Source organism: Zea mays, chromosome 3 (genome assembly GCF_902167145.1).
Source record: "Zea mays cultivar B73 chromosome 3, Zm-B73-REFERENCE-NAM-5.0, whole genome shotgun sequence".
NCBI classification, from domain to species: domain Eukaryota; kingdom Viridiplantae; phylum Streptophyta; class Magnoliopsida; order Poales; family Poaceae; genus Zea; species Zea mays.
In genome coordinates this window covers 38,452,601-38,472,997 of record NC_050098.1, presented here as the reverse complement: position 1 = coordinate 38,472,997, position 20,397 = coordinate 38,452,601, and the positions used below count along the sequence as shown (strand labels likewise).

Below are 20,397 nucleotides of genomic sequence, written 5' to 3'. Positions count from 1 at the left end.
ACCGCGGACTGTCCGGTGCACCAATAGTTAGTTGCCAACGGCTAGTTTTTTGTGGCTCGAGGAGAGAGAGAGAGAGACCAAACAGTCCGGTGAGAAGACTGACACCGCTGCAACGACTATATTTACAACGGTTAGTTGCGCCAGACAGTCTGGTGTGCTGCAGAGAGCAACATATTTTCCTCCAACGGCTATTTTGAGTTGGGACCTATATATACTTCACCCAATTGGCTTTTAGAAGGTGTGGGTGTCCAAACAACATACCAACACATGCTATAGACATTTTCTAGTGCTCAAACATCGAAGTGCTTAATAGAATCACTCGATGATTAGCGTAGGTGCTTTACAAAGTGTTTAGGTTAGTTAGACCACTATTGTGCTTGCTCTAGGTGAATCCTAGTTAGTTGAGTGAGTTTAGAAAAACACACAAAACCCCTCTGCTCTTGCGCGAGCCGTTGTAATTTTACCAAGTGGGGCGAGAGTCTTACGAGACCGTATCAACTATGTTTGTGATATGACTGTCGCCCTGTACCGGAGGGAACAAGGCCTGCGACGTTTCGTCCGAAAGCTCTATAGTGAAGACGTTAGTGAGCATTTGAGAGGAGCCAGAAGCGGAGCACCACTTGCACGTGGAGAAGGCCCGCAACTCTCTACGAAGTTAGTTGTCCGTGGTGTTTGGCCCTCGTGTCGTGTGGGCTACCCTTTGCGTATGGGCACAACGAGTATTAGTTGGGTCCTTGCGTGGTTCTGGACACCTTGATAAAAATACCAGCGTCGTCCACGAGAGTTTGCATCTCTACCCTTGCTCTTTAGCTTCCTCGTTTATATTGAAGTACTTAAGTTCCTTTTTCTCTATTTCTAGTTAGAATTGGAACTTATGCTGCAAAACTTCTTTTGCGGTAGAGATAGCAACAATTAGTCAAAACCTAATTTGCACATTCTAGTTTACATATTTGCATAGGTTTTGTTCTAGGGAATTTTTTGTGGCCTAGATTAGCAAAAGTTTTAGAAATCCTAATTCACCCTCTTAGACGTCTGTGTTCCTTTCAAATATTAATAAATTTAAGACAAACACAAAAACTACTTGACTACGCTCAACCCTTCAATCTCGAAGGAGATTTGGGTTCCAAACTAGCCCTTTGTGCCGCTATCAATTTTTTTGACATTTAGGTTTATTATAAGATAGATTTAAAACATAATTTTTTCTCTTAGTATTTTGCCTGTATAAAATTCAATTTGTAACATTAATGTTCAAAAATATTATACTTAAAGTAGTGTTTTGGTTAATAGTTCAACACTAGGAATTTTATAGAAATGGTATAAGCATTTCATAGGAATTAGTTCAAAAATACATAAATACATATGATTCAAGAAATAATCTTTTGTTCCAAAGGATCACTAAAATTTAATTCAAGTTATTATACTATTATTTTTTGGTATATCTTACGTGCATTTGACTGGTAGATAAATTTATGAAAATCCATGATTAGATTGTTAGACCATGACGATGCATGGTATGAGAGCAAGTATAATAAGAGGCTATAAGCTGACTAAATTCTAAAGTGGAGGAGAAGCAGACTGTAAACTTACATCTAATTTAAACATAAGAATCAAGAAACTTTGTGAGAGATAAGTGAAGTCCTATATTAATAATGACTAGCATATAGTCCGTGCTAACGCTACGATCCTGAGTAGAGGAGGGGTCGACGACAACGACGCTAGGTTGATGTTTGCGGCAGTGGCGCGAGTGAGGGGAGGAGGTGATAATGACGTAGGGGAGGAGGGAGGGGGAGGCTAGGGGTAGTGGGGGAAGTAGGTTGAGAGATGATTCAAATAATATTGCCTATTGGATTTGATTAAGAGATGTGTTATCTAGTAATCTGAACCATTGGTTTTGATGATATGTTAAGTCTGGGTGCAATCTATTGGTGAATGGCGGATTTAGTGGAGGTTATGTGTGGGTGGGTGATTTGATTGAATGAGTTTAGCAAAGTTTAAACTGATGGATTATATAGTGACGTAGATATAGAAGAGATAACTACTATATGGATGGACTAAATGGTAAGCTGCAAAGACTTTTGAGTCTCTATTTCCACCCGTTTGGTTTGGGGAGACTAAACTCTAGTCACTTATAGTCCCTAAGTAAGCAAGATGAGCGACTAAAACCCCAACTCAAGTTTAGGGTCTGTTTGTTCCCCTTACTAAACTTTAGCACTACACTTTTTACTAACGTTTAGCTACTAAATAAACAAGGTGGCTAAAAGTGTCGTGCTAAAGTTTAGCACTCATTAGCACTTTAACTCCAAAGGCGCTAAATTGTGCTAAAAGTGGTCCCAACCCCATTTTGCAATGATACCATTTTCTCTCTCCCCCACCATTGGTTGTACGATCCTTTTAGACAAGTGCTAAAGTTTAGCACTTTATCCAAACAACCATCAAGTACTAAAGTTTAGCATGTGCTAAATTTAAAGCAGTGCTAAATTTTAGCACTAGGGAAACAAACAGACCTTTAGCGAGTGTTTGGTTGTAGGGACTAATTTTTAGTCTCTCCATCTTATTCCATTTTAGTCTCTAAATTACCAAATATGAAAACTAAAACATACTAAAATAGAATAAAATAGAGGAACTAAAAAGTAGTCCCTAGAACCAAACACCCCTTTAGTTCTCTAGTGAGTCGATGGGCCGAAAGGCTAAAAGTAGCAACAACATCAATTAATGTACGTGAGCAGGCACCATGGCATCAGTGGCGGATCTAAGATTTTATTATAGGGCATGCCATCTAAAAATTTCATATATATTTGATCAAATCAATTGAAAATTTTATTTTACATCAAATTACACGTCTCAAGACTTTATCGGATAGGTCTTGATGCCATAAGATTGAAAGAATCCCAATCTACAAGATTGATAGTGCAACGTCCTTTCTATACACATATTACTATATATTAAACGCGGACGCAAACAAGCGACGTGAGCATGTCCACGTCAGCTTTTTTTTTCTAGCCACTCGATCGTGTATGAACGGCCACAATTGGAGCCGGGAGGAAAGCTCGCACATGGCGTTCCCACGTTGTTTTTTTTGTCGGCCGTCCGATCGACTTTCCAGGGCTAAAAGGATGTTTGCGTTTTGTTGCCCAACCAGCCACATCGCTTAGCACCTGGAACTGGAACTAATTGGAGGTTTCGAGAAGTCACGTGAAGGCACACAAGATGGGCGTCGACGGAGCCGCAGAGGCGGCGACAATGAGGCCAAAGCTGCGGCTGCGCCAAAATAGAAGAGAAGGACCCGGACGTCGCACGGCCGCGCCCGGCGGTTAGCAGCTGCAGCTACCGCCGACAGCAAGGAGGCCCAATCGGAGGGCGTCAGCGCGTTAATGGGACAGCGTCAGCGGCAGCGGCGACATCGACGGGGACAACTTTTGTACCAGCAGCTACGGCGTTGGCGTCCTGCTCAACTTCCACATGCCGCAGCCACTCACCCGTAGCTTCACCGCGCCGCGCCGCGCCGCGCCCCACCCGGACGCCGTCGTCCCCCTCCGGCTGTTGGAGCCCCAACGTCGCATCCGGCTATAGCAAGAGGTAATCCATCAGTCAATCATCTTCAAGCTCGAAAACAAATAATTCAACCATGAACCAGGGGGAATTAAACCATGAACCAGGGGCTTCGAGCTTTTTTCAGCCATGCAAAGGCCACGAGCGGAGGCAAGGGTGGTGAAGTCGAGGCCCCGCGTCCAAGCCAGAGGGGAAGGATCCGGTCGTCGTACGGCCGGTGCCTGGCTGGCAGCAACTGTCGTCGACGGCGAGGGGGCCCGAGTGAAGGTCTGATGTGCGTCAAGATGAGTCGTTCGTATTGCAGAAGTCGCCAAAGATAGACCAACGTACAAGCAAATAAAGCAGAGATAAGTTACATTGTGACAAGCTGACACTTTTACAATTTACATCTAATAGTGTAATTTGCCTTATTTTGTGACCAAGGGTTGGCGAGGCTTTGTTGATTTTTTACAACTTCTATTAAGTATCAAGATAGATGCCTCTTAACTCTAAAAGAACGATTGCTAGGTCGACATGTAGTCCAAAGACCGAAATGTACAGGCTAAACTAAAGGATCGATCTAGGACGACATAGGTGATATATAAAATCTATAAACGCATGCTTAATATTGTGCAACTAATTAGGTGATTATGACCACAAGATCTAACAGGATTGTTTGGAAGGTATAACACAATCTCCACTACTATTGGTTGGCGATCACCAAAGTGCGGATGCCACTAATTGGCTTCTATGTACACTCATGCAGTACTAAAGATATGATGTTTCTGAATACATAAATATATGGGAGATCCATTCCCAATTTATGATCATAAGCATATTTGGTGCTTTTGTATATGATGCGTACCTAAATTTTGGTTAGCATTTATCCTGACACATTATGTACCTGAAGTATTTTTTGTTTGTCCAACTCTTGATACAAATTTTATTTTATTTCTTTGATTGTTGACATTCATGGACCTGACGAACCTGAAGTTCAGAGCTGTCTCCAAAGTCCAAACAACCAGAATATATAGACATAAGTAACTACCGACCTTTGTGAAAAATGATTCTTATTGGAAATATCCAGTGCAAAGCTCACCCACCAAAAAAACCTGATGTATTCTTCTTTCCCTAGCTGTTGCAAAGAGGTGAGAACTGTTTGGGGCTTTCACTACCCAATTAAAATATTAAGTAGCAAACTGAGCACCATTACTTTGAGCCCAATGCAAGTTAATAATACAATTTATTATAATAGTACATCTACTATCGCACCAAAAAGACTTACTCAAATGGCAACAAATCGCGCCCAAGGGCGCGCCCAGTTACTATTCTTTCTATATATAAGAGCAGGGAGCAAAGCTGTGATTCCGTGGAGCCACGTCACTTTAATAATTTTTGGCCATTCGATTCTATCTCAACGGCCAGGTGGCAAACACACGGAATTCTTCACCCTACACCAAATTCTTCTGGACTCTTCTAGCTGCCGCGAGGGCCATTGGGGAACTCCCATCGCTACTCGCCAGTGGCTGAGACAGAGCCCGGGCTTCTTTCGTCGGTGTCCTCTTGGACCGCGCCACGCAGTTCTCTAAGCTCACTATCCCCTTCTCGAAGAAGGTTGTGGCCGTATGGGAAGGCGGTGAAGAAGGAGAATACAGAGGAGAAGCTTGCTGGCGGCGACAGGAAGCCGATATACATGCATGTGTGACCCCAGCAGGTTCACGCCACGGACTGCCACATCTCGCCGAGCAGGTACTTTTGCTGAGCCGCTAATGCCGTGTTTGTTGGGCTTAAGCTAGCTGCAAGATTTACCATATTACCTTTTCGAAATTTAAGCTTTATGATTTTGGCTTAGCAAAGCGAGTGTCGGATCTGTGCTTTATTGGATGAATATATGGCTTTAGGAGGAACTGGTTGTTTAGATCGACCGGTGCAGTCCCGCAGATTGGGATCTGCATGGTTACTCTATTCTAAAAAAAACAATGGACTAAGTATAAATTTATACACCTATATAAGTGAAGCAAGCACTTATATCATTGTCAGATACAACAGACCTAGCTAATCTTGGAAATGGTCTTCAGCATTTGGGGTAACCCTTTCATTCTCTGGTCATTTAATATTTTTTTATCGAAATGGTCATTTAATGTGTTGTTACTTTGAACTGTATAATTTACAACTGGTCATTTAATGTTTTTTAAGATGATATTAGATTTCTATGATTCACAACCAGTTTCATGTCTCTTAAGGGAATGTTATATTTGGTTTTCTACGCGCGCGGGGCGCGCATCAGTTACTAGTAGACTATGTATACATTGAGTACGCGAGATATGCCCGATCATACAGGCATACCTGCTAGATACACCCCTGCGTGGCGGGCGTTCAGCTAGTGTGAACACGACTAACAACAACTGAGCATGTATTTATTTAGACCCTGTTTGGTACGGCTCCGGCTCCTCTAAAAATGACTCCGGCTCTAACTTCTCTTCAAAAATAACTCATCTATAGGAGCCATGTTTTTTTAACAAATCGTTTGATAAAACGACTCTTCATGACGTGAGAGGAGGGGAATGAGAGGAGTCGGTAGGAGCCAATTTTTTTGGCTCCGACTCCTCTCTTAAAAATGGCTCCAGCTACTCAGTGATCTTTATTGGGAGTTATTTTTTAAAGACCGTTTAGGACTGATTTAGTGACAAAGGGATCATGAGATGATTGGAGGGGATTGAGGGGGAAATGAACTAATTTCCTCCTCAACCCCCTCCAATTTCCCATGATCCATGGTCACCAAATTAGTCCTTAGAGGGCTCCTCCAAGAGCCGAAGTCGGAGCCGGTTTAGAAGCCCTACCAAACTGGCACTTAGGATAGTATAGTTATTATACACAGTAATTAATGTATTTTAGTTAAATTCTAATCAATCAAACCAAATAGAATTTTTTAGTAACTAAACTTTAGTGAAAAAAAAAACAAAAACAAACGGGCCTTCATCCGTCTCGCGCCAGGCGCCCAGGCCGATAGTTGTCTACGGGCCAAATCATCGACTGCGGGAGCTTATCCGCACTCCGACCGGTGCCACCTCCAAGCTGAGCCCGCTCCTAGACTCCCAGTCCCCTCCGCAGTCCGCACCGCCGCCTCGCCATGGAGGCAGCTGCCGCCGCCTTCTTGTCCCCTCCCCGCGTCGCCCTCGACGTCCGCACACTCTTCTCCCCGCCCCGTTGCCTCCCCGTCTCGCCCTCATCCCAGCTCCGCCTCGCTGCCCGCCCCCGCGCGCTCGCCGGCGCCAAGCCGCGGTTCCTGAGCCCCCATCGAGAACCCGCCGTCGACGGCGGTCGCGGCGCCAGGGATGTCGTCGCGATGGTACGGTCCGCGCTTGGCCGAGCTCTGGGGAGCGAATTTGGCGTGTCTGGAGTGCGATAACGCCTAAATGGTGTTTTTGTCTGTTGTTGGTGCCTGCAGGTGGTGCCGTTCCTGAGGGGGGCCGCGTGGGAGCAGCCACCGCCGGACTTGGCCTCGTTCCTGTACAAGAACCGGATCGTGTACTTGGGGATGTGCCTCGTTCCGTCGGTCACGGAGCTCATGCTCGCCGAGTTTCTCTACCTCCAGTATGACGACGCCGAGAAGCCAATCTACATGTACATCAATTCCACTGGCACCACCAAGGTTTGGTGCTGCTTCTGATTCACCTTTCCTTGATTTCCTTATGACCATGATAACTTTTTCACTCGGTTTAATTTTGGACCTTTTCCTTCTTAATACAATGATGCCCAACTCTACTGGGCGTTCGGGAAAAAAAAATCCTTATGGCGATTATTACTTGGTTGTGTCAAATGAGTGCGGACGTAGGTCGGAGCTCACAACCAAAATGGAAACACACCTACCTAGGAAAACAATAAACACGATAAGGCTACGAGCTTAAAGTATGCCTGGGTTATTTGACAGACCTATGGCTCCAAAAACCTTTGTGTAGTGGGCATCAATTTATCTTAGCCTGTGGATTTTTGGTTCTTTAATCATTAGTTTTGTTCACCTAGACTATGTGTAAGTTTATTTGTTTTCTCACCCACAGAGCACCGAGTTTTCTATTTTTTTTTGTAGGAACGTATCTCTTAACAATCACAGATTAATTCTTGCTCTAATCCAATCTTCATATCATCTTTCTCCCTCATTCAGAATGGCGAGAAGTTAGGCTATGAGACAGAAGCTCTTGCAGTATATGATGCTATGAGGTCAGATTTGACATACTATGTATTTATACTGCTTTCTTGTTCCTTGCAAATCTATTTCTATTCCTGATACCCCTCTTATTGACTTGACTTGGCTGATGCTTTCCACATGTTCTCGATGTGAACTTGTATTGTAGTTAGCTCATTATAAGAAGCATGCCTGTTTTTGTGTCTGCCTGGCAAGCACGTGGACTGAAAAACTTGGATTGGACCCATATATTTTACCTTCTTTGTAGATTGGATCGGAGCTCTTTTGTATGGAAAAACAAATAGCTATTGAGTCCATGCTACTCATAAGAAACATGTCTATTTTTGTGGTTGGCAAGCATTGACTTGAAAAGCTCTGACCGAACTCAAATATTTTATCTTCTATGTAGATCGGGGCTCTTTAGAATGGAAAACAAGCTACTGAGTCCATGCACTACCTCATTTTCACATCCCACCCATGCCTGCTTACTAATTAGCCCCACTTGAAACTAGTTTTTTTTTGTCCCTGACCAAATACTATAACTATAACACTTGTCCAAGTTCTCTTCGGGTCAGTTCTATGTTTATTGCACTCCATGTCAAGATGATATTTTGCCCATTAATTTTTATCTCAATACGTTAATAATATAGCATTATGGAAGTTTTTTATGAATCTGCCAGTACCTTTTTTTATCCACTCTTATTACTTTAGAGCAACTCCAAGAGACTCTATATCCTTTCTAATTGCTAGGAATAAATATTTTGATGAAAAAATAACATCCAACAGCTGCTTTAATTGGTTATCCGTTATCCAAATATGGCCCATCTTCTATTCCGAATTTCTTGTTAGTCAAAGATAGAAAACAAGAATGACTTTGTAGAGTACAAACAAGATATAGAAAAACTGTTGGAGAGTGGAAAGGTATAAAACAGTTTTTATGGAAATGACTCTCTAAATGATGATGTAGAGAGTGAACTTTAGAAAGACTCTTGGTGATGCTCTTAATATTTGTTAGTTAAAGCTATCAGAGTTCAATCATACTTATATTTCTAAAGTAACATATATAGTGGAATAAAGTGTGAAGCCACATGCTTGGTGACGGGTGTTATATATAATCACTCTTATTGGACTTCTGAGGGTTTTCCCCTTTTATAACTACTAAACCGGTAAGATTTCTACAAACAAGCAGGGCTAGGTGCGTTTGGTCCAATAACTGTTAAACTTCAAGATAGGAGCTCAACACAGAATGACTTTGAAGTCTAGCACATTAAACACTACCCATATAGTTAATAAACAATAAACAAAAATTAAGGTACAATGTTGATTCAGCTTCTTATATCTTGTCCCCTTGTACAAAATAGAATAGTCCATTAAGTGTGCCTTCTTCAGTGATTCATAACACACATTACTTGTAGTAGTCTGTTATTTTCCCTTGTTCCAATTAGCATAACCATGCCAGCTCTTATTTTTTTTAAAAGAAGGATTGTGGAATTACTGGTTTAATATCCCTACCCCATTGCAGGTATGTTAAAGTTCCTATTTTCACTCTGTGTGTCGGTAATGCATGGGGAGAAGCTGCTTTACTCTTAGCTGCTGGCGCTAAAGGTAACCGTGCCGCACTTCCATCATCGACAATAATGATAAAACAGGTTATTTCTTTTTCTTGTGTTGATATATATTCTGTTTTCTTTGTTATTTGAGCTTAATGCTCATGGCAGTATGGCACACAAATAATAATATTATACTGCAGTGTGTACTATGATCTTAATCTTAAACCCTTGCTCCAATACTGTGCTGCACTCCCACATACTTTGTTTATGGACACACAAAACATGTGCAGTATCACTGGTATTTGCTTGCTAATAATGTGAAGCTAGAATGTCTTACCATTGTGACATGTAATGTGCAGCCAATTGGTCGCTTTCAAGGTCAGGCAACAGACGTTGACATTGCAAGAAAAGAGATTCGAAATGTCAAGATAGAAATGGTATTTTTCTCTCTTGTACATATTTTTTTGAGAGCATGTATAAATAAATAATTAATGATATTATCATGAATTTAAACTAATCTAGCATAGCTAATGCTACCTTGTTTTGAGAAGTTGATATTATTGCTCCAAATTATCAATGTAGAAACATAGAAAGTTGTGCAGTGTCAAACTTATATTTCTTCAGTTCATTCACTTCATTGGTGATTGGAAGAACTAGAGGGAAAAAAAAGGAAATGACCATCCCAGTAACGTTAATACAACCATCCATTCATTCAACCTTTTCCTATTCTTGAAGTAACTCTTGTCAGCTTCCAAATACAGGAAGGCCACAAAAAGATCACTAATTATTATTCATGGCTACTGGATTAAAATGAGTTTGTATTAAGACAAGTCGTAATTGGGAAGCCATCTTTGTAGAATTGTAGTTTCTGGCTCAGTTGTAGTCGTGTGCCCTGGGAAACCTGGTTGTGCAGGGGAACTATGATCCCCATGCTGCCTTGGTCATGTTTCTGTCTGTATAGATTCACAATGTTATGGTGGGCTGTAGTGCTACAGAAGCCGCGGGTACTGTTCGTGTTGAATAATTAGACAAATTCCAAATTAAATTCCGAATATAAATCATGACCAAATCAGAAGAACTGAAATAAAAGCCAAATCAGATGATGCGTACTGATTAGACTTACTGATTGTTGGCGCGCGCCAGGATCAGATGGGTTGACGAGGTCAGCAGATCACGAGCAGTCGCGTGAAGACGCTTCCCAAAAACCTTATTCGCCCTCTCCCGGTGCAGGATCTAGAAGACGAAGGGTTCCGGAGACCTGCTCTCCTGATCGCAGATGCACCTCTGCGGTCGGGACGAAGGGAACTAAAAGGCGGCTCAGCTATGAAGAGAGGCGAAAGCGAACTGGGATCTGGGATGATTTGGAGGCTGGCTGCCGGGCTCCTTTTATAGGGCCGAGTCCGCGACCCCAGTGCTTATCCGCTCACGAAAATCTCGCAATCAGTTGAGATTTTATAGGGATCGGTTAGGATAAGCGTAACAGCCAAGAAACCAAAAAATCAAACGGCAAAAGGTAGCCGCGCCCCCGCAAGGCGAGGGGCCGGATTTCGGCGGACCATTCACGCGCATGTCGTGCGCCCGCGCCCTTCGCCCCGCCCCGCCCCGGCCCGGCCCGGCCAGGCCAGGCGAGGCGAGGCGAGCGAGCGCGCGCGCGCGTGTGGCTCTCCACACTCTCTCCTCTCATCCATGACTTGGTGAGTGAGTGTGGCTTCCATATTTAAGTTAGCTCTACTCCACAAGAGCTAGCAATATGGTGCTATTGGTTCCACCTATCCCTTTGCCATCCACTTATATGGGCTTTTGAGATTTTCCTGGGATTTATTTGAATAACTTAATTGGGCCAAGCCCATAAATCCTAACAATCCCCCACCAGATCTCAAATGCCCATCTGCAGTTTTCGCCACTGTTCACTACTGTTTAATATACTAGTTTTTCAGCAGAGACTGTTAAGTTGAACTTCCGCCTAGAACTCCAAGTTACACCAACCCACAACTTGGACAATGGACTATGCCTTGAATTGCAAGTTTTGCGTGAATGGGTTTCACTTGAAGTCATGACTAGTACTTGGCTACCAGTAGTCCCCTTCTCGGGTGGAGCATATACGTCGTACTCCAAGGTCTCTTCATGAGTTTACTAGAGATCACCCAGATCTCATAGACTGCGACGTTAGACAGTCTAACTCATATAGGTGTGTTCTTTCAAGAATGTTCTGCAGGACAACATCTTCGCTAATACAAGCCAACAGAACACATTAAGGCACAAAGCCAACCTGCCTTACAGCATTTGAGAGTATTGCATCTTTACTTAGAGAGGGTCAAAGGTTACTCTCCTCAGTTCACCAATGGCTTGTTCTTCCCAGGACCTAATTCACGGGATCTCCGATCACATAGACTGGGTTTCCACCATGGCAACTTTATTCGGGTCTCATACCCATCTCTCTCGATGCGATTTCTATCACATTACGTGGTAGTCCCTTGGTAAAAGGATCTGCCAGATTCTTATCTGTTGAAATATAAGTCACACTTATAACTCCGGAGTTTCTCAACTTTCTGACAGACTTCAATCGTCTTTTGACATGTCTTGATGACTTTCCATTATCCTTAGAACTCGTCACTTTAGCAATCACTGTCTGATTGTCACAGTTCATAAGGATAGCTGGTATTGGTTTCTCAACCACCGGCAAGTCCATCAAGAGTTCACGCAACCATTCTGCCTCAACGGTTGCTGTGTCAAGTGCAGCTAGCTCGGCTTCCATGGTTGACCTCGTCAAAATGGTCTGCTTGCATGACCTCCATGATACCGCACCTCCACCAATAGTAAAGACATAACCACTGGTGGCATAAAGCTCGTCTGCATCAGATATCCAGTTCGAATCACTATATCCTTCAAGTACTGCATGCTGACCAGAATAGTGAATTCCATAACTCATTGTACCTTGCAGGTAGCGCATAACCCGCTCAAGTGCATGCCAATGATCAGTCCCGGGGTTTGACATGAACCTACTCAATTTGCTCACAGCAAACGAGATATCGGGCCTTGTTGCACCAGCAAGATACATGAGTGAACCGACAATCTGAGAGTATCTCAATTGGTCTAAACCAATTCTCTTGTTCTTTCGCAGTGTCACACTGGGATCATAAGGTGTTGAAGAAGGTTTGCACTCAGAGAAGCCAAATCGCTTCAAAACCTTTTCAACATAGTGAGATTGCGAGAGAGTAATCCCACCATCTGCCTTAATCAGCTTGATGTTTAGAATCACATCAGCTTCTCCCAGATCTTTCATATCAAAACTCTTTGATAGAAAAGACTTGACTTCATTGATCACATCAATGTTTGTGCCAAATATCAATATATCATCAACATATAAGCACAATATAACTCCTTCGCCCCCACCACAGCGATAATATACACACCTGTCTGCCTCATTAATGGCAAAGCCTGCAGACGTTAGAGTAGTGTCAAACTTCTCATGCCACTGCTTTGGTGCTTGCTTCAGACCATACAAAGATTTCAATAACTTGCACACCTTGCTTTCTTGACCCTTTACTACAAATCCATCAGGTTGTTCCATATAGATTTCCTCGTCCAGCTCTCCATTAAGAAAAGCTGTCTTTACATCCATCTGATGAACAAGGAGACCATACGAGGCAGCCAAAGAAAGTAGTACTCGAATAGTGGTCATTCTAGCAACAGGTGAGTAAGTATCAAAGAAGTCTTCTCCTTCTTTCTGAGTATAGCCTTTAGCTACAAGCCTAGCCTTGTACTTTTCAATTGTACCATCAGGCTTGAGCTTCTTTTTAAACACCCACTTACAACCCACGGGTTTGCATCCATAGGGTCGATCAGTGACTTCCCACGTACCATTTGAAAGAATAGAGTCCATCTCATTATGAACTGCTTCTTTCCAATCATCTGCATCTGGAGATGCAAATGCTTCTGCAATGGTAGTAGGAGTATCGTCCACAAGGTACACAATGAAATCATTACCAAAGGATTTTTCAACCCTTTGTCTCTTGCTCCTTTTAGGAGCATCATTGTCATCCTCCTCTAGGACAATTTCATGTGGCTGTTCAAAACTCTCAATAGGTGTATTATGTTCAGGAATTATCTCAGAAGAGTATCTAGAATTGCTATGAATGTCTTTCATTGGAAATATATGCTCAAAGAAAGTAGCATCACGTGATTCCATAATAGTATCAACATACACATCAGGAACTTCAGATTTAACTACTAAAAATCTATATGCTATGCTACACGAAGCATATCCAAGAAAGACACAATCCACTGTCCTTGGACCAAGCTTGCGTTTTTTATTAATTGGTACATTGACTTTCGCCATGCACCCCCAAGTGCGCAAGTATGAAAGTGATGGTTTTCTCCCAACCCACTTCTCATAAGGGGTTTTCTCTTCTTTGCCCATAGGAATTCTATTCAGAACATGACATGAAGTCAGGACTGCCTCCCCCCACCATGCCTTAGATAAACCAGAAGTGTCTAACATGGCATTCACCAGGTCAGTCAACGTACGGTTTTTCCTTTCAGCAATCCCGTTTGACTCGGGTGAATAGGGAGGAGTCCTCTCATGAATAATGCCATGTTCTGCACAGAAATCGTCAAAGACTTTGGGAAAGAACTCACCACCACGATCTGATCTAAGACGTTTGATCTTTCTCTCTAGTTGGTTTTCAACCTCAGCCTTATAGATTTTAAAGTAGTCTAAAGCCTCATCTTTAGTTTTTAGCAAGTATACATAGCAAAATCTAGACGCATCATCAATCAATGTCATGAAGTATCTCTTACCACCTTTTGTCAACACACCATTCATCTCACAAAGATCAGAATGTATGAGTTCTAGTGGTGCCAGGTGTCTCTCCTCAGCAGCCTTATGAGGCTTTCGAGGTTGCTTCGACTGCACACAACTATGGCACTTAGAACCTTTGACTATGGTGATATTCGGAATTAAACTCATGGTTGCAAGCCGAGACATAGAGCCAAAATTAATATGACACAAACGAGAATGCCAAATACTCGCAAGATCATCAACATTAGCACAAATATGGTTCACAGACTTATTATTGAAATCTAACAAAGAAAAGCGGAACAAGCCTCCGCAATCATAGCCTTTACCAATAAATTGTCCAGACTTGGACACAACTAATTTATTGGACTCTAAAACTACCTTGAACCCATCTCTACATAGAAGGGTTCCGCTAACGAGATTCTTGTGTATAGAAGGGACATGATGCACGTTCTTCAGCTGCACGATCTTTCCCGAAGTAAACTTCAGATCCACCGTGCCAGTGCCATGAACAGAAGCATGTGACCCATTCCCCATTAGCACGGAAGAATCCCGGGCGCCCTGATAAGAAGAGAACAAGTTGATGTCAGAACACACATGAACATTAGCACCAGTATCAAGCCACCAGCTAGGTGATTGAAATACTGAGAAGATGAAAGGTAAATTACCATACCCTTTGTCTTCCTCATTGCTAGCGACCACTGTGTTGACATTGCCCTTTTTGCCACGGCGATCCGCTCGATCGGGACAATCCTTGGCAAAATGACCCGCCTCGCCACATGCGAAACATGTCAATTCAGCCTTGTTCTTCTTCTTCTTGAAGTTGGTAGTTTTGTTGGGCTTGTTAGATTTTGGCTTTCCTTTGCCCTTGTTGTGGTTCTTCTGAACCATGTTGGCGCTGGAGTGGCCCTCGCCTCCTTTAGATCCCGTGTCCTTAGCCCGAGCTTTCTCCTCAACATCCAGAGACGCTATCAGATTTTCAACTGATATCTCCTGTCTCTTATGTTTCAGAGCTGTGGCGAAGTTCCTCCATGTAGAAGGCAACTTTGCAATAATGCATCCGGCCACAAATCGGTCAGGAAGGACTATCTTAAGGTGGTCGAGCTCCTTGGCTATACACTGTATTTCATGAGCTTGCTCTACAATAGAGCGATTATCAACCATCTTATAATCATGAAAGCTCTCCATGATATACAGGTCACTGCCAGCATCTGATGCACCATACTTAGTAGTAAGTGCATCCCACAACTGTTTCCCGTCTGTGTACTGCATATTCGCATCAACCAGACGATCAACAAGGGCGCTAAGAACGGCTCCCGTGAACATAGTATTGGCATGGTCGTACTCTTTCTCCTGTTCAGGAGTCAGTGGACCCTCAGGTCTGCCTTTACTAACATGGAAGACATTCATAGCAGTAAGCCAGAGCGTGGCCTTGACTTGCCATCTCTTAAAGTGCATACCATTAAACTTTTCTGGCTTCAGCGCGTCGGCAAAAGCAGCCATAGAAAAACTAGGAAATTGTCTACAATAAGGTTTTTGGATTGTTGAATAATTAGACAAATTCCAAATTAAATTCCGAATATAAATCATGACCAAATCAGAAGAACTGAAATAAAAGCCAAATCAGATGATGCGTACTGATTAGACTTACTGATTGTTGGCGCGCGCCAGGATCAGATGGGTTGACGAGGTCAGCAGATCACGAGCAGTCGCGTGAAGACGCTTCCCAAAAACCTTATTCGCCCTCTCCCGGTGCAGGATCTAGAAGACGAAGGGTTCCGGAGACCTGCTCTCCTGATCGCAGATGCACCTCTGCGGTCGGGACGAAGGGAACTAAAAGGCGGCTCAGCTATGAAGAGAGGCGAAAGCGAACTGGGATCTGGGATGATTTGGAGGCTGGCTGCCGGGCTCCTTTTATAGGGCCGAGTCCGCGACCCCAGTGCTTATCCGCTCACGAAAATCTCGCAATCAGTTGAGATTTTATAGGGATCGGTTAGGATAAGCGTAACAGCCAAGAAACCAAAAAATCAAACGGCAAAAGGTAGCCGCGCCCCCGCAAGACGAGGGGCCGGATTTCGGCGGACCATTCACGCGCATGTCGTGCGCCCGCGCCCTTCGCCCCGCCCCGCCCCGGCCCGGCCCGGCCAGGCCAGGCGAGGCGAGGCGAGCGAGCGCGCGCGCGCGTGTGGCTCTCCACACTCTCTCCTCTCATCCATGACTTGGTGAGTGAGTGTGGCTTCCATATTTAAGTTAGCTCTACTCCACAAGAGCTAGCAATATGGTGCTATTGGTTCCACCTATCCCTTTGCCATCCACTTATATGGGCTTTTGAGATTTTCCTGGGATTTATTTGAATAACTTAATTGGGCCAAGCCCATAAATCCTAACAGTTCGCAGGGTGGGGGCTGGTTGGGTTTGAGGGCGACGGCTAGGTTTAAGGGCGTTGGGGAGGCCGGCCGCAGGGCTTTGCCCACGGCCGGCAAGAGAGAAGAGATTTGCTTCTAATCTCTTACTTGACCATAGATTGATACATCTCTCATTATATAGAGAGGTCTTACTTGGCCCCTAAGCAAGCGACTAATTAACCCTAATGGGCTAAGGCCCAATAGGCCCTTGACTCCTCTAACATTACACCCCACCTAGACATGCAGCTCGTCCTCGAGCTGCAACCTAACGATGACGCTAACAATGACTCCGCTAGACACAAACCTAACACATAAAAATAAGCCGTTTACATCTCGGCTTATTTTATTATTCCGAACCTGAATTAGACTATGATTATTTTTTGACCCCTTAAGATAAGACAAACACCCTCCGCGCGTTGGACCTACACGTGTGCAGCCACCTGTATCCCATGGACGCCATCTGGACGAAAGTGGAGCACATGGATGGCCACCTGGAAGGGTCGCAACAATAACCATCGGAGGCGCCCTCGTGGCAGCCGGTAGCGGAATGTGGTGGCGCTAGGCAGTGCGCCCTCGTCGATGACAAGGAGGAGAGCACCTTCCCTACTGCCGCTGCCGTAGAGTTGGAGTTTGTCGCCCGCGGGACAGGCACTGTGCTTGTGTTTGGAGACAGCGGGCCGACGCGGTTGCTGATGGTCGTCCGATAGGACGAGGTCATGCCCCCATGCGTCGAGGTCGACCGCCACCAAAGCTGCCTCGAGCATATGCTGGCGCACCTCCTGCAGCCGCCGGTGCACTAGGAGGCCACGCACTGCAGCTTGCAGCTGCACCACCGCAGTCACCTTGCAGGTACTTGCCGCGCAATCGCCTTCCTCTCCACGAGCTGCTGCAAGGTTGCTAGGACGACTGGGTGTCGACGCTTGAAGATGGGGTGCTGTCCTTGCCGGTGCGCTAGGAGGCAGCGTGCCGCCGCCTGTAGCTGCGCCGTCGATGCATGGATGACATCCATGTCCCCGTAGAAAACACCATCACAGTGTTGTTGTGACGGCACAGGTATGGGATCAGTGAACGACGGGATCGGGGATGGGGAGTGTGGGAAGGCGATCTGATGGTTGAGTACGGGCATGGTTGACGTCGGTGGCACCAAGGTGGAGATCGGCGATGGAAGGGGTGTTGTGGTGGTAGTGGATGGCGTGATGATGGTGGGAAGGGGGGCTATGCCACCATAGCCCATCATGCCATAGGGGAAAGCAGCAGCACTGGTGGCAGAAGCTGGAGGCGGCGGTGGTGGCGGTGTCCTACTGGACATGCCGTTGATGGCGGCGAACTGCTGCACCATTAGCTGCTGGAATGCCACGAAGTCTGCTTGGGAGATTGGACCAGTGGCGGCAGCCGTCGCATCAATAGATGTGGCGACGGTGGAGGTGGTGGGTGGTGTTGATCCTGGCGACACGTCGTTGGAACCTGGCATCTCCGAATCTCCGATACCAGATTGTTATGGTGCGTTGTAGTGCTATAGTACCCGCGGGTACTGTTTGTAGGGTGGGGGCTGCGCGGGTTTGAGGGCGACGGCTAGGGTTAGGGGCGCTGGGGAGGCCGGCCGCAGGGCTTTGCCCACGACCGGCAAGAGAGAAGGGATTTGCTTCTAATCTCTTACTTGACCATAGATTGATACATCTCTCATTGTATAGAGAGGTCTTACTTGGCCCCTAAGCAAGCGACTAATTAACCCTAATGGGCTAAGGCCCAATAGGCTCTTGACTCCTCTAACGGACAATGTGCTAAGAAGTAATACCACCTTATTTTCTCGAAAACAAAGTAAGAGGGGAGGGCGGGTCCCTACCCTAGCTCACTAGCGCTATGTATTATGACTAGACTAAAGATTAGGATTGTCTTAAGATCCAGCACGTGTTAAAACTTTGGACCAAGTCCAAGCTTTGCGCGAGAAGGTTTCCATTCAATGGATAGGGAGTTGATTTTTCTATTTTAGGTGTTATCTACTTCGCTATGATCTTATGTCCTCAAAATAAGTGAGATACATGAGTGTTGAATTATGTACTTCATGGTCACTTTTTCATTGTATTCGAACTTGATGTATATAAACCATTTTCATCTTTAGTAATCGACCACAACTCACTTTATGAAGTTTGATTTACAAGGAAGTTATCTGAAGCTTACACCAAAACATTGTAGTGTGCAGTGACCATGGATGTTGAGAGCATTACTTTGGCCTAATGTTTGGGAAACCTGAGTCTCTTCTTGGTCTATTGGGCATGTTTGGTTCAACTTTTTTTTTCTGACAAGTGTTTCTGAAAATCGGGATTCTTGAAGAATCTGAATATCTATAGGGTTTAAGATCTAGTAAGTGACATATTCCTCCTATCGTGACGACTCGTCCGATTCTGTTCACGTTAATTTGGACGATTTTCATCAAATCGATTCTCATAGAAGCGGGCTGAGAAGCTGGGCGTTTCGCAGTCCGCAACAACTTCTAGCGATCAGAATCTAGATTTAAGCCGAAACAAACGGGGTTGTTGGCTTCAAACACATAACATCTAGTTTCAATATACAGATCTAAGTCACTTTCCATTGGAAAAATATATCTCAAAATTGTAGCCTAGATATTTTCTTGCATAAAAAAACTCGACCTGTGGGGGCAAGGCAGCCCACGGACATATATTATATTAAGAAGAAGACCTTCTCACGCAGGTCGAGAAAACCCTTAAACTCCTGACCCACCCATACACAACGACATTGTAGCCCATGTGAGAAACAACCGCGACTAGGATCGGGCCTTAGACCTGTGCTTTGGCATGGGACAAACGGATGGTTTTTTTTAACCACGGCCTGAAATTCGCTCCCACCGTGAGTCGAACCCAAGAACTGAGTGCTACTCATGCCACCTAATCAACTCGACTAGAGGCCCTTTTGCTGATATTTTCTTGCATGAAACTTGGTTGTTCTTGCTGTAACTGTAATTCCCAATGGGGTGAGAAATTTCTTTCAGTATACAATTTACTGTCTACTTTGCGTTCAGGTTAAGCTGCTGGCAAGACACATTGGTAAACCAATGGAAGAGATTGCTCGGGACATCAGGCGTCCTAAATACTTTAGCCCCAGTGAAGCTGTGGATTATGGCATCATCGACAAGGTAAACAATCACCATAGCAGACCAGAAGGAACTACTCAATTTGATCTGGCAACAACTGATAGTAACTACCATGTTATACAGGTGATATACAACGAGAAAATCCAGGAAGATGGCGGTGTTGTGTCAGAACTCAAAAGATCAAATTTGATATAGCGTTCTTTTTCCACAAGTAGACACGTCTTTGTATGTTTAGTGGTCATTCACGTGTGTTTGAGTATTGAGTAGTTACCACTCGATCACTCAGTACCTGGTTGTAGAGGCGTAGAGCACATAGCCAATGCATTGAACAAGCATTTCCTTCCCCCCTCTGCCGTTTCAACGCTGTATTGCCCTTACCCAACGGGCGTGCTGAAAGATGAATTTTGGTAGGTTGTTGATCGTTGGTGCCCTGTTTGCGTGTTTGTTTTAGCCCGCGGGGAAGCATATAGTTTGATCGTGGCAATTTGGCGTGTGGATTGTTACAATCTGGACCATGATTGTTTCAGCGCAGCTTATTATAGATTGTAACAGCCTGCAGGTAGCAATCCACAAAATTGCAATAAAGCTAATAGGACCTCGTCTCCGTAATTTGAACATCAACATAGTCTTTAAGTCCCAAACAAGTTAAGGTAGGCTAGAGTTAAAACCTAACAAGAAGTCATCAAAAAAAGAGAAAGAGGAGGAGAAAAAGCTTTTGAGAGAACTAAAAGGGAAATGCGTAAACACAGTTCCGGCACGTGGATAACTTATTTCCAAGCACTTTTATCAAAACACAACTCCTTTGGAATATTCCATTTCTTAAG

The 20,397-nt window shown here is 44.3% G+C and overlaps 1 protein-coding gene and 1 pseudogene across 1 annotated transcript; one reads left to right on the top strand and one right to left on the bottom strand.

Moving 5' to 3' along the window:
- The first annotated feature begins 6,558 nt into the window (after positions 1–6,558).
- On the top strand, positions 6,559–20,055 carry LOC100272400 (uncharacterized). Its single transcript, NM_001146880.1, has 7 exons — positions 6,559–6,877; positions 6,977–7,180; positions 7,691–7,746; positions 9,234–9,360; positions 9,621–9,698; positions 19,502–19,615; positions 19,697–20,055. Exons 1-7 carry the CDS (start codon positions 6,659–6,661, stop codon positions 19,766–19,768), a joined length of 870 nt encoding a protein of 289 aa, NP_001140352.1. The 5' UTR covers positions 6,559–6,658; the 3' UTR covers positions 19,769–20,055.
- Positions 17,403–18,338, bottom strand: LOC118476648 (forkhead box protein L2-like; annotated as a pseudogene).
- Positions 20,056–20,397: the final 342 nt, after the last annotated feature.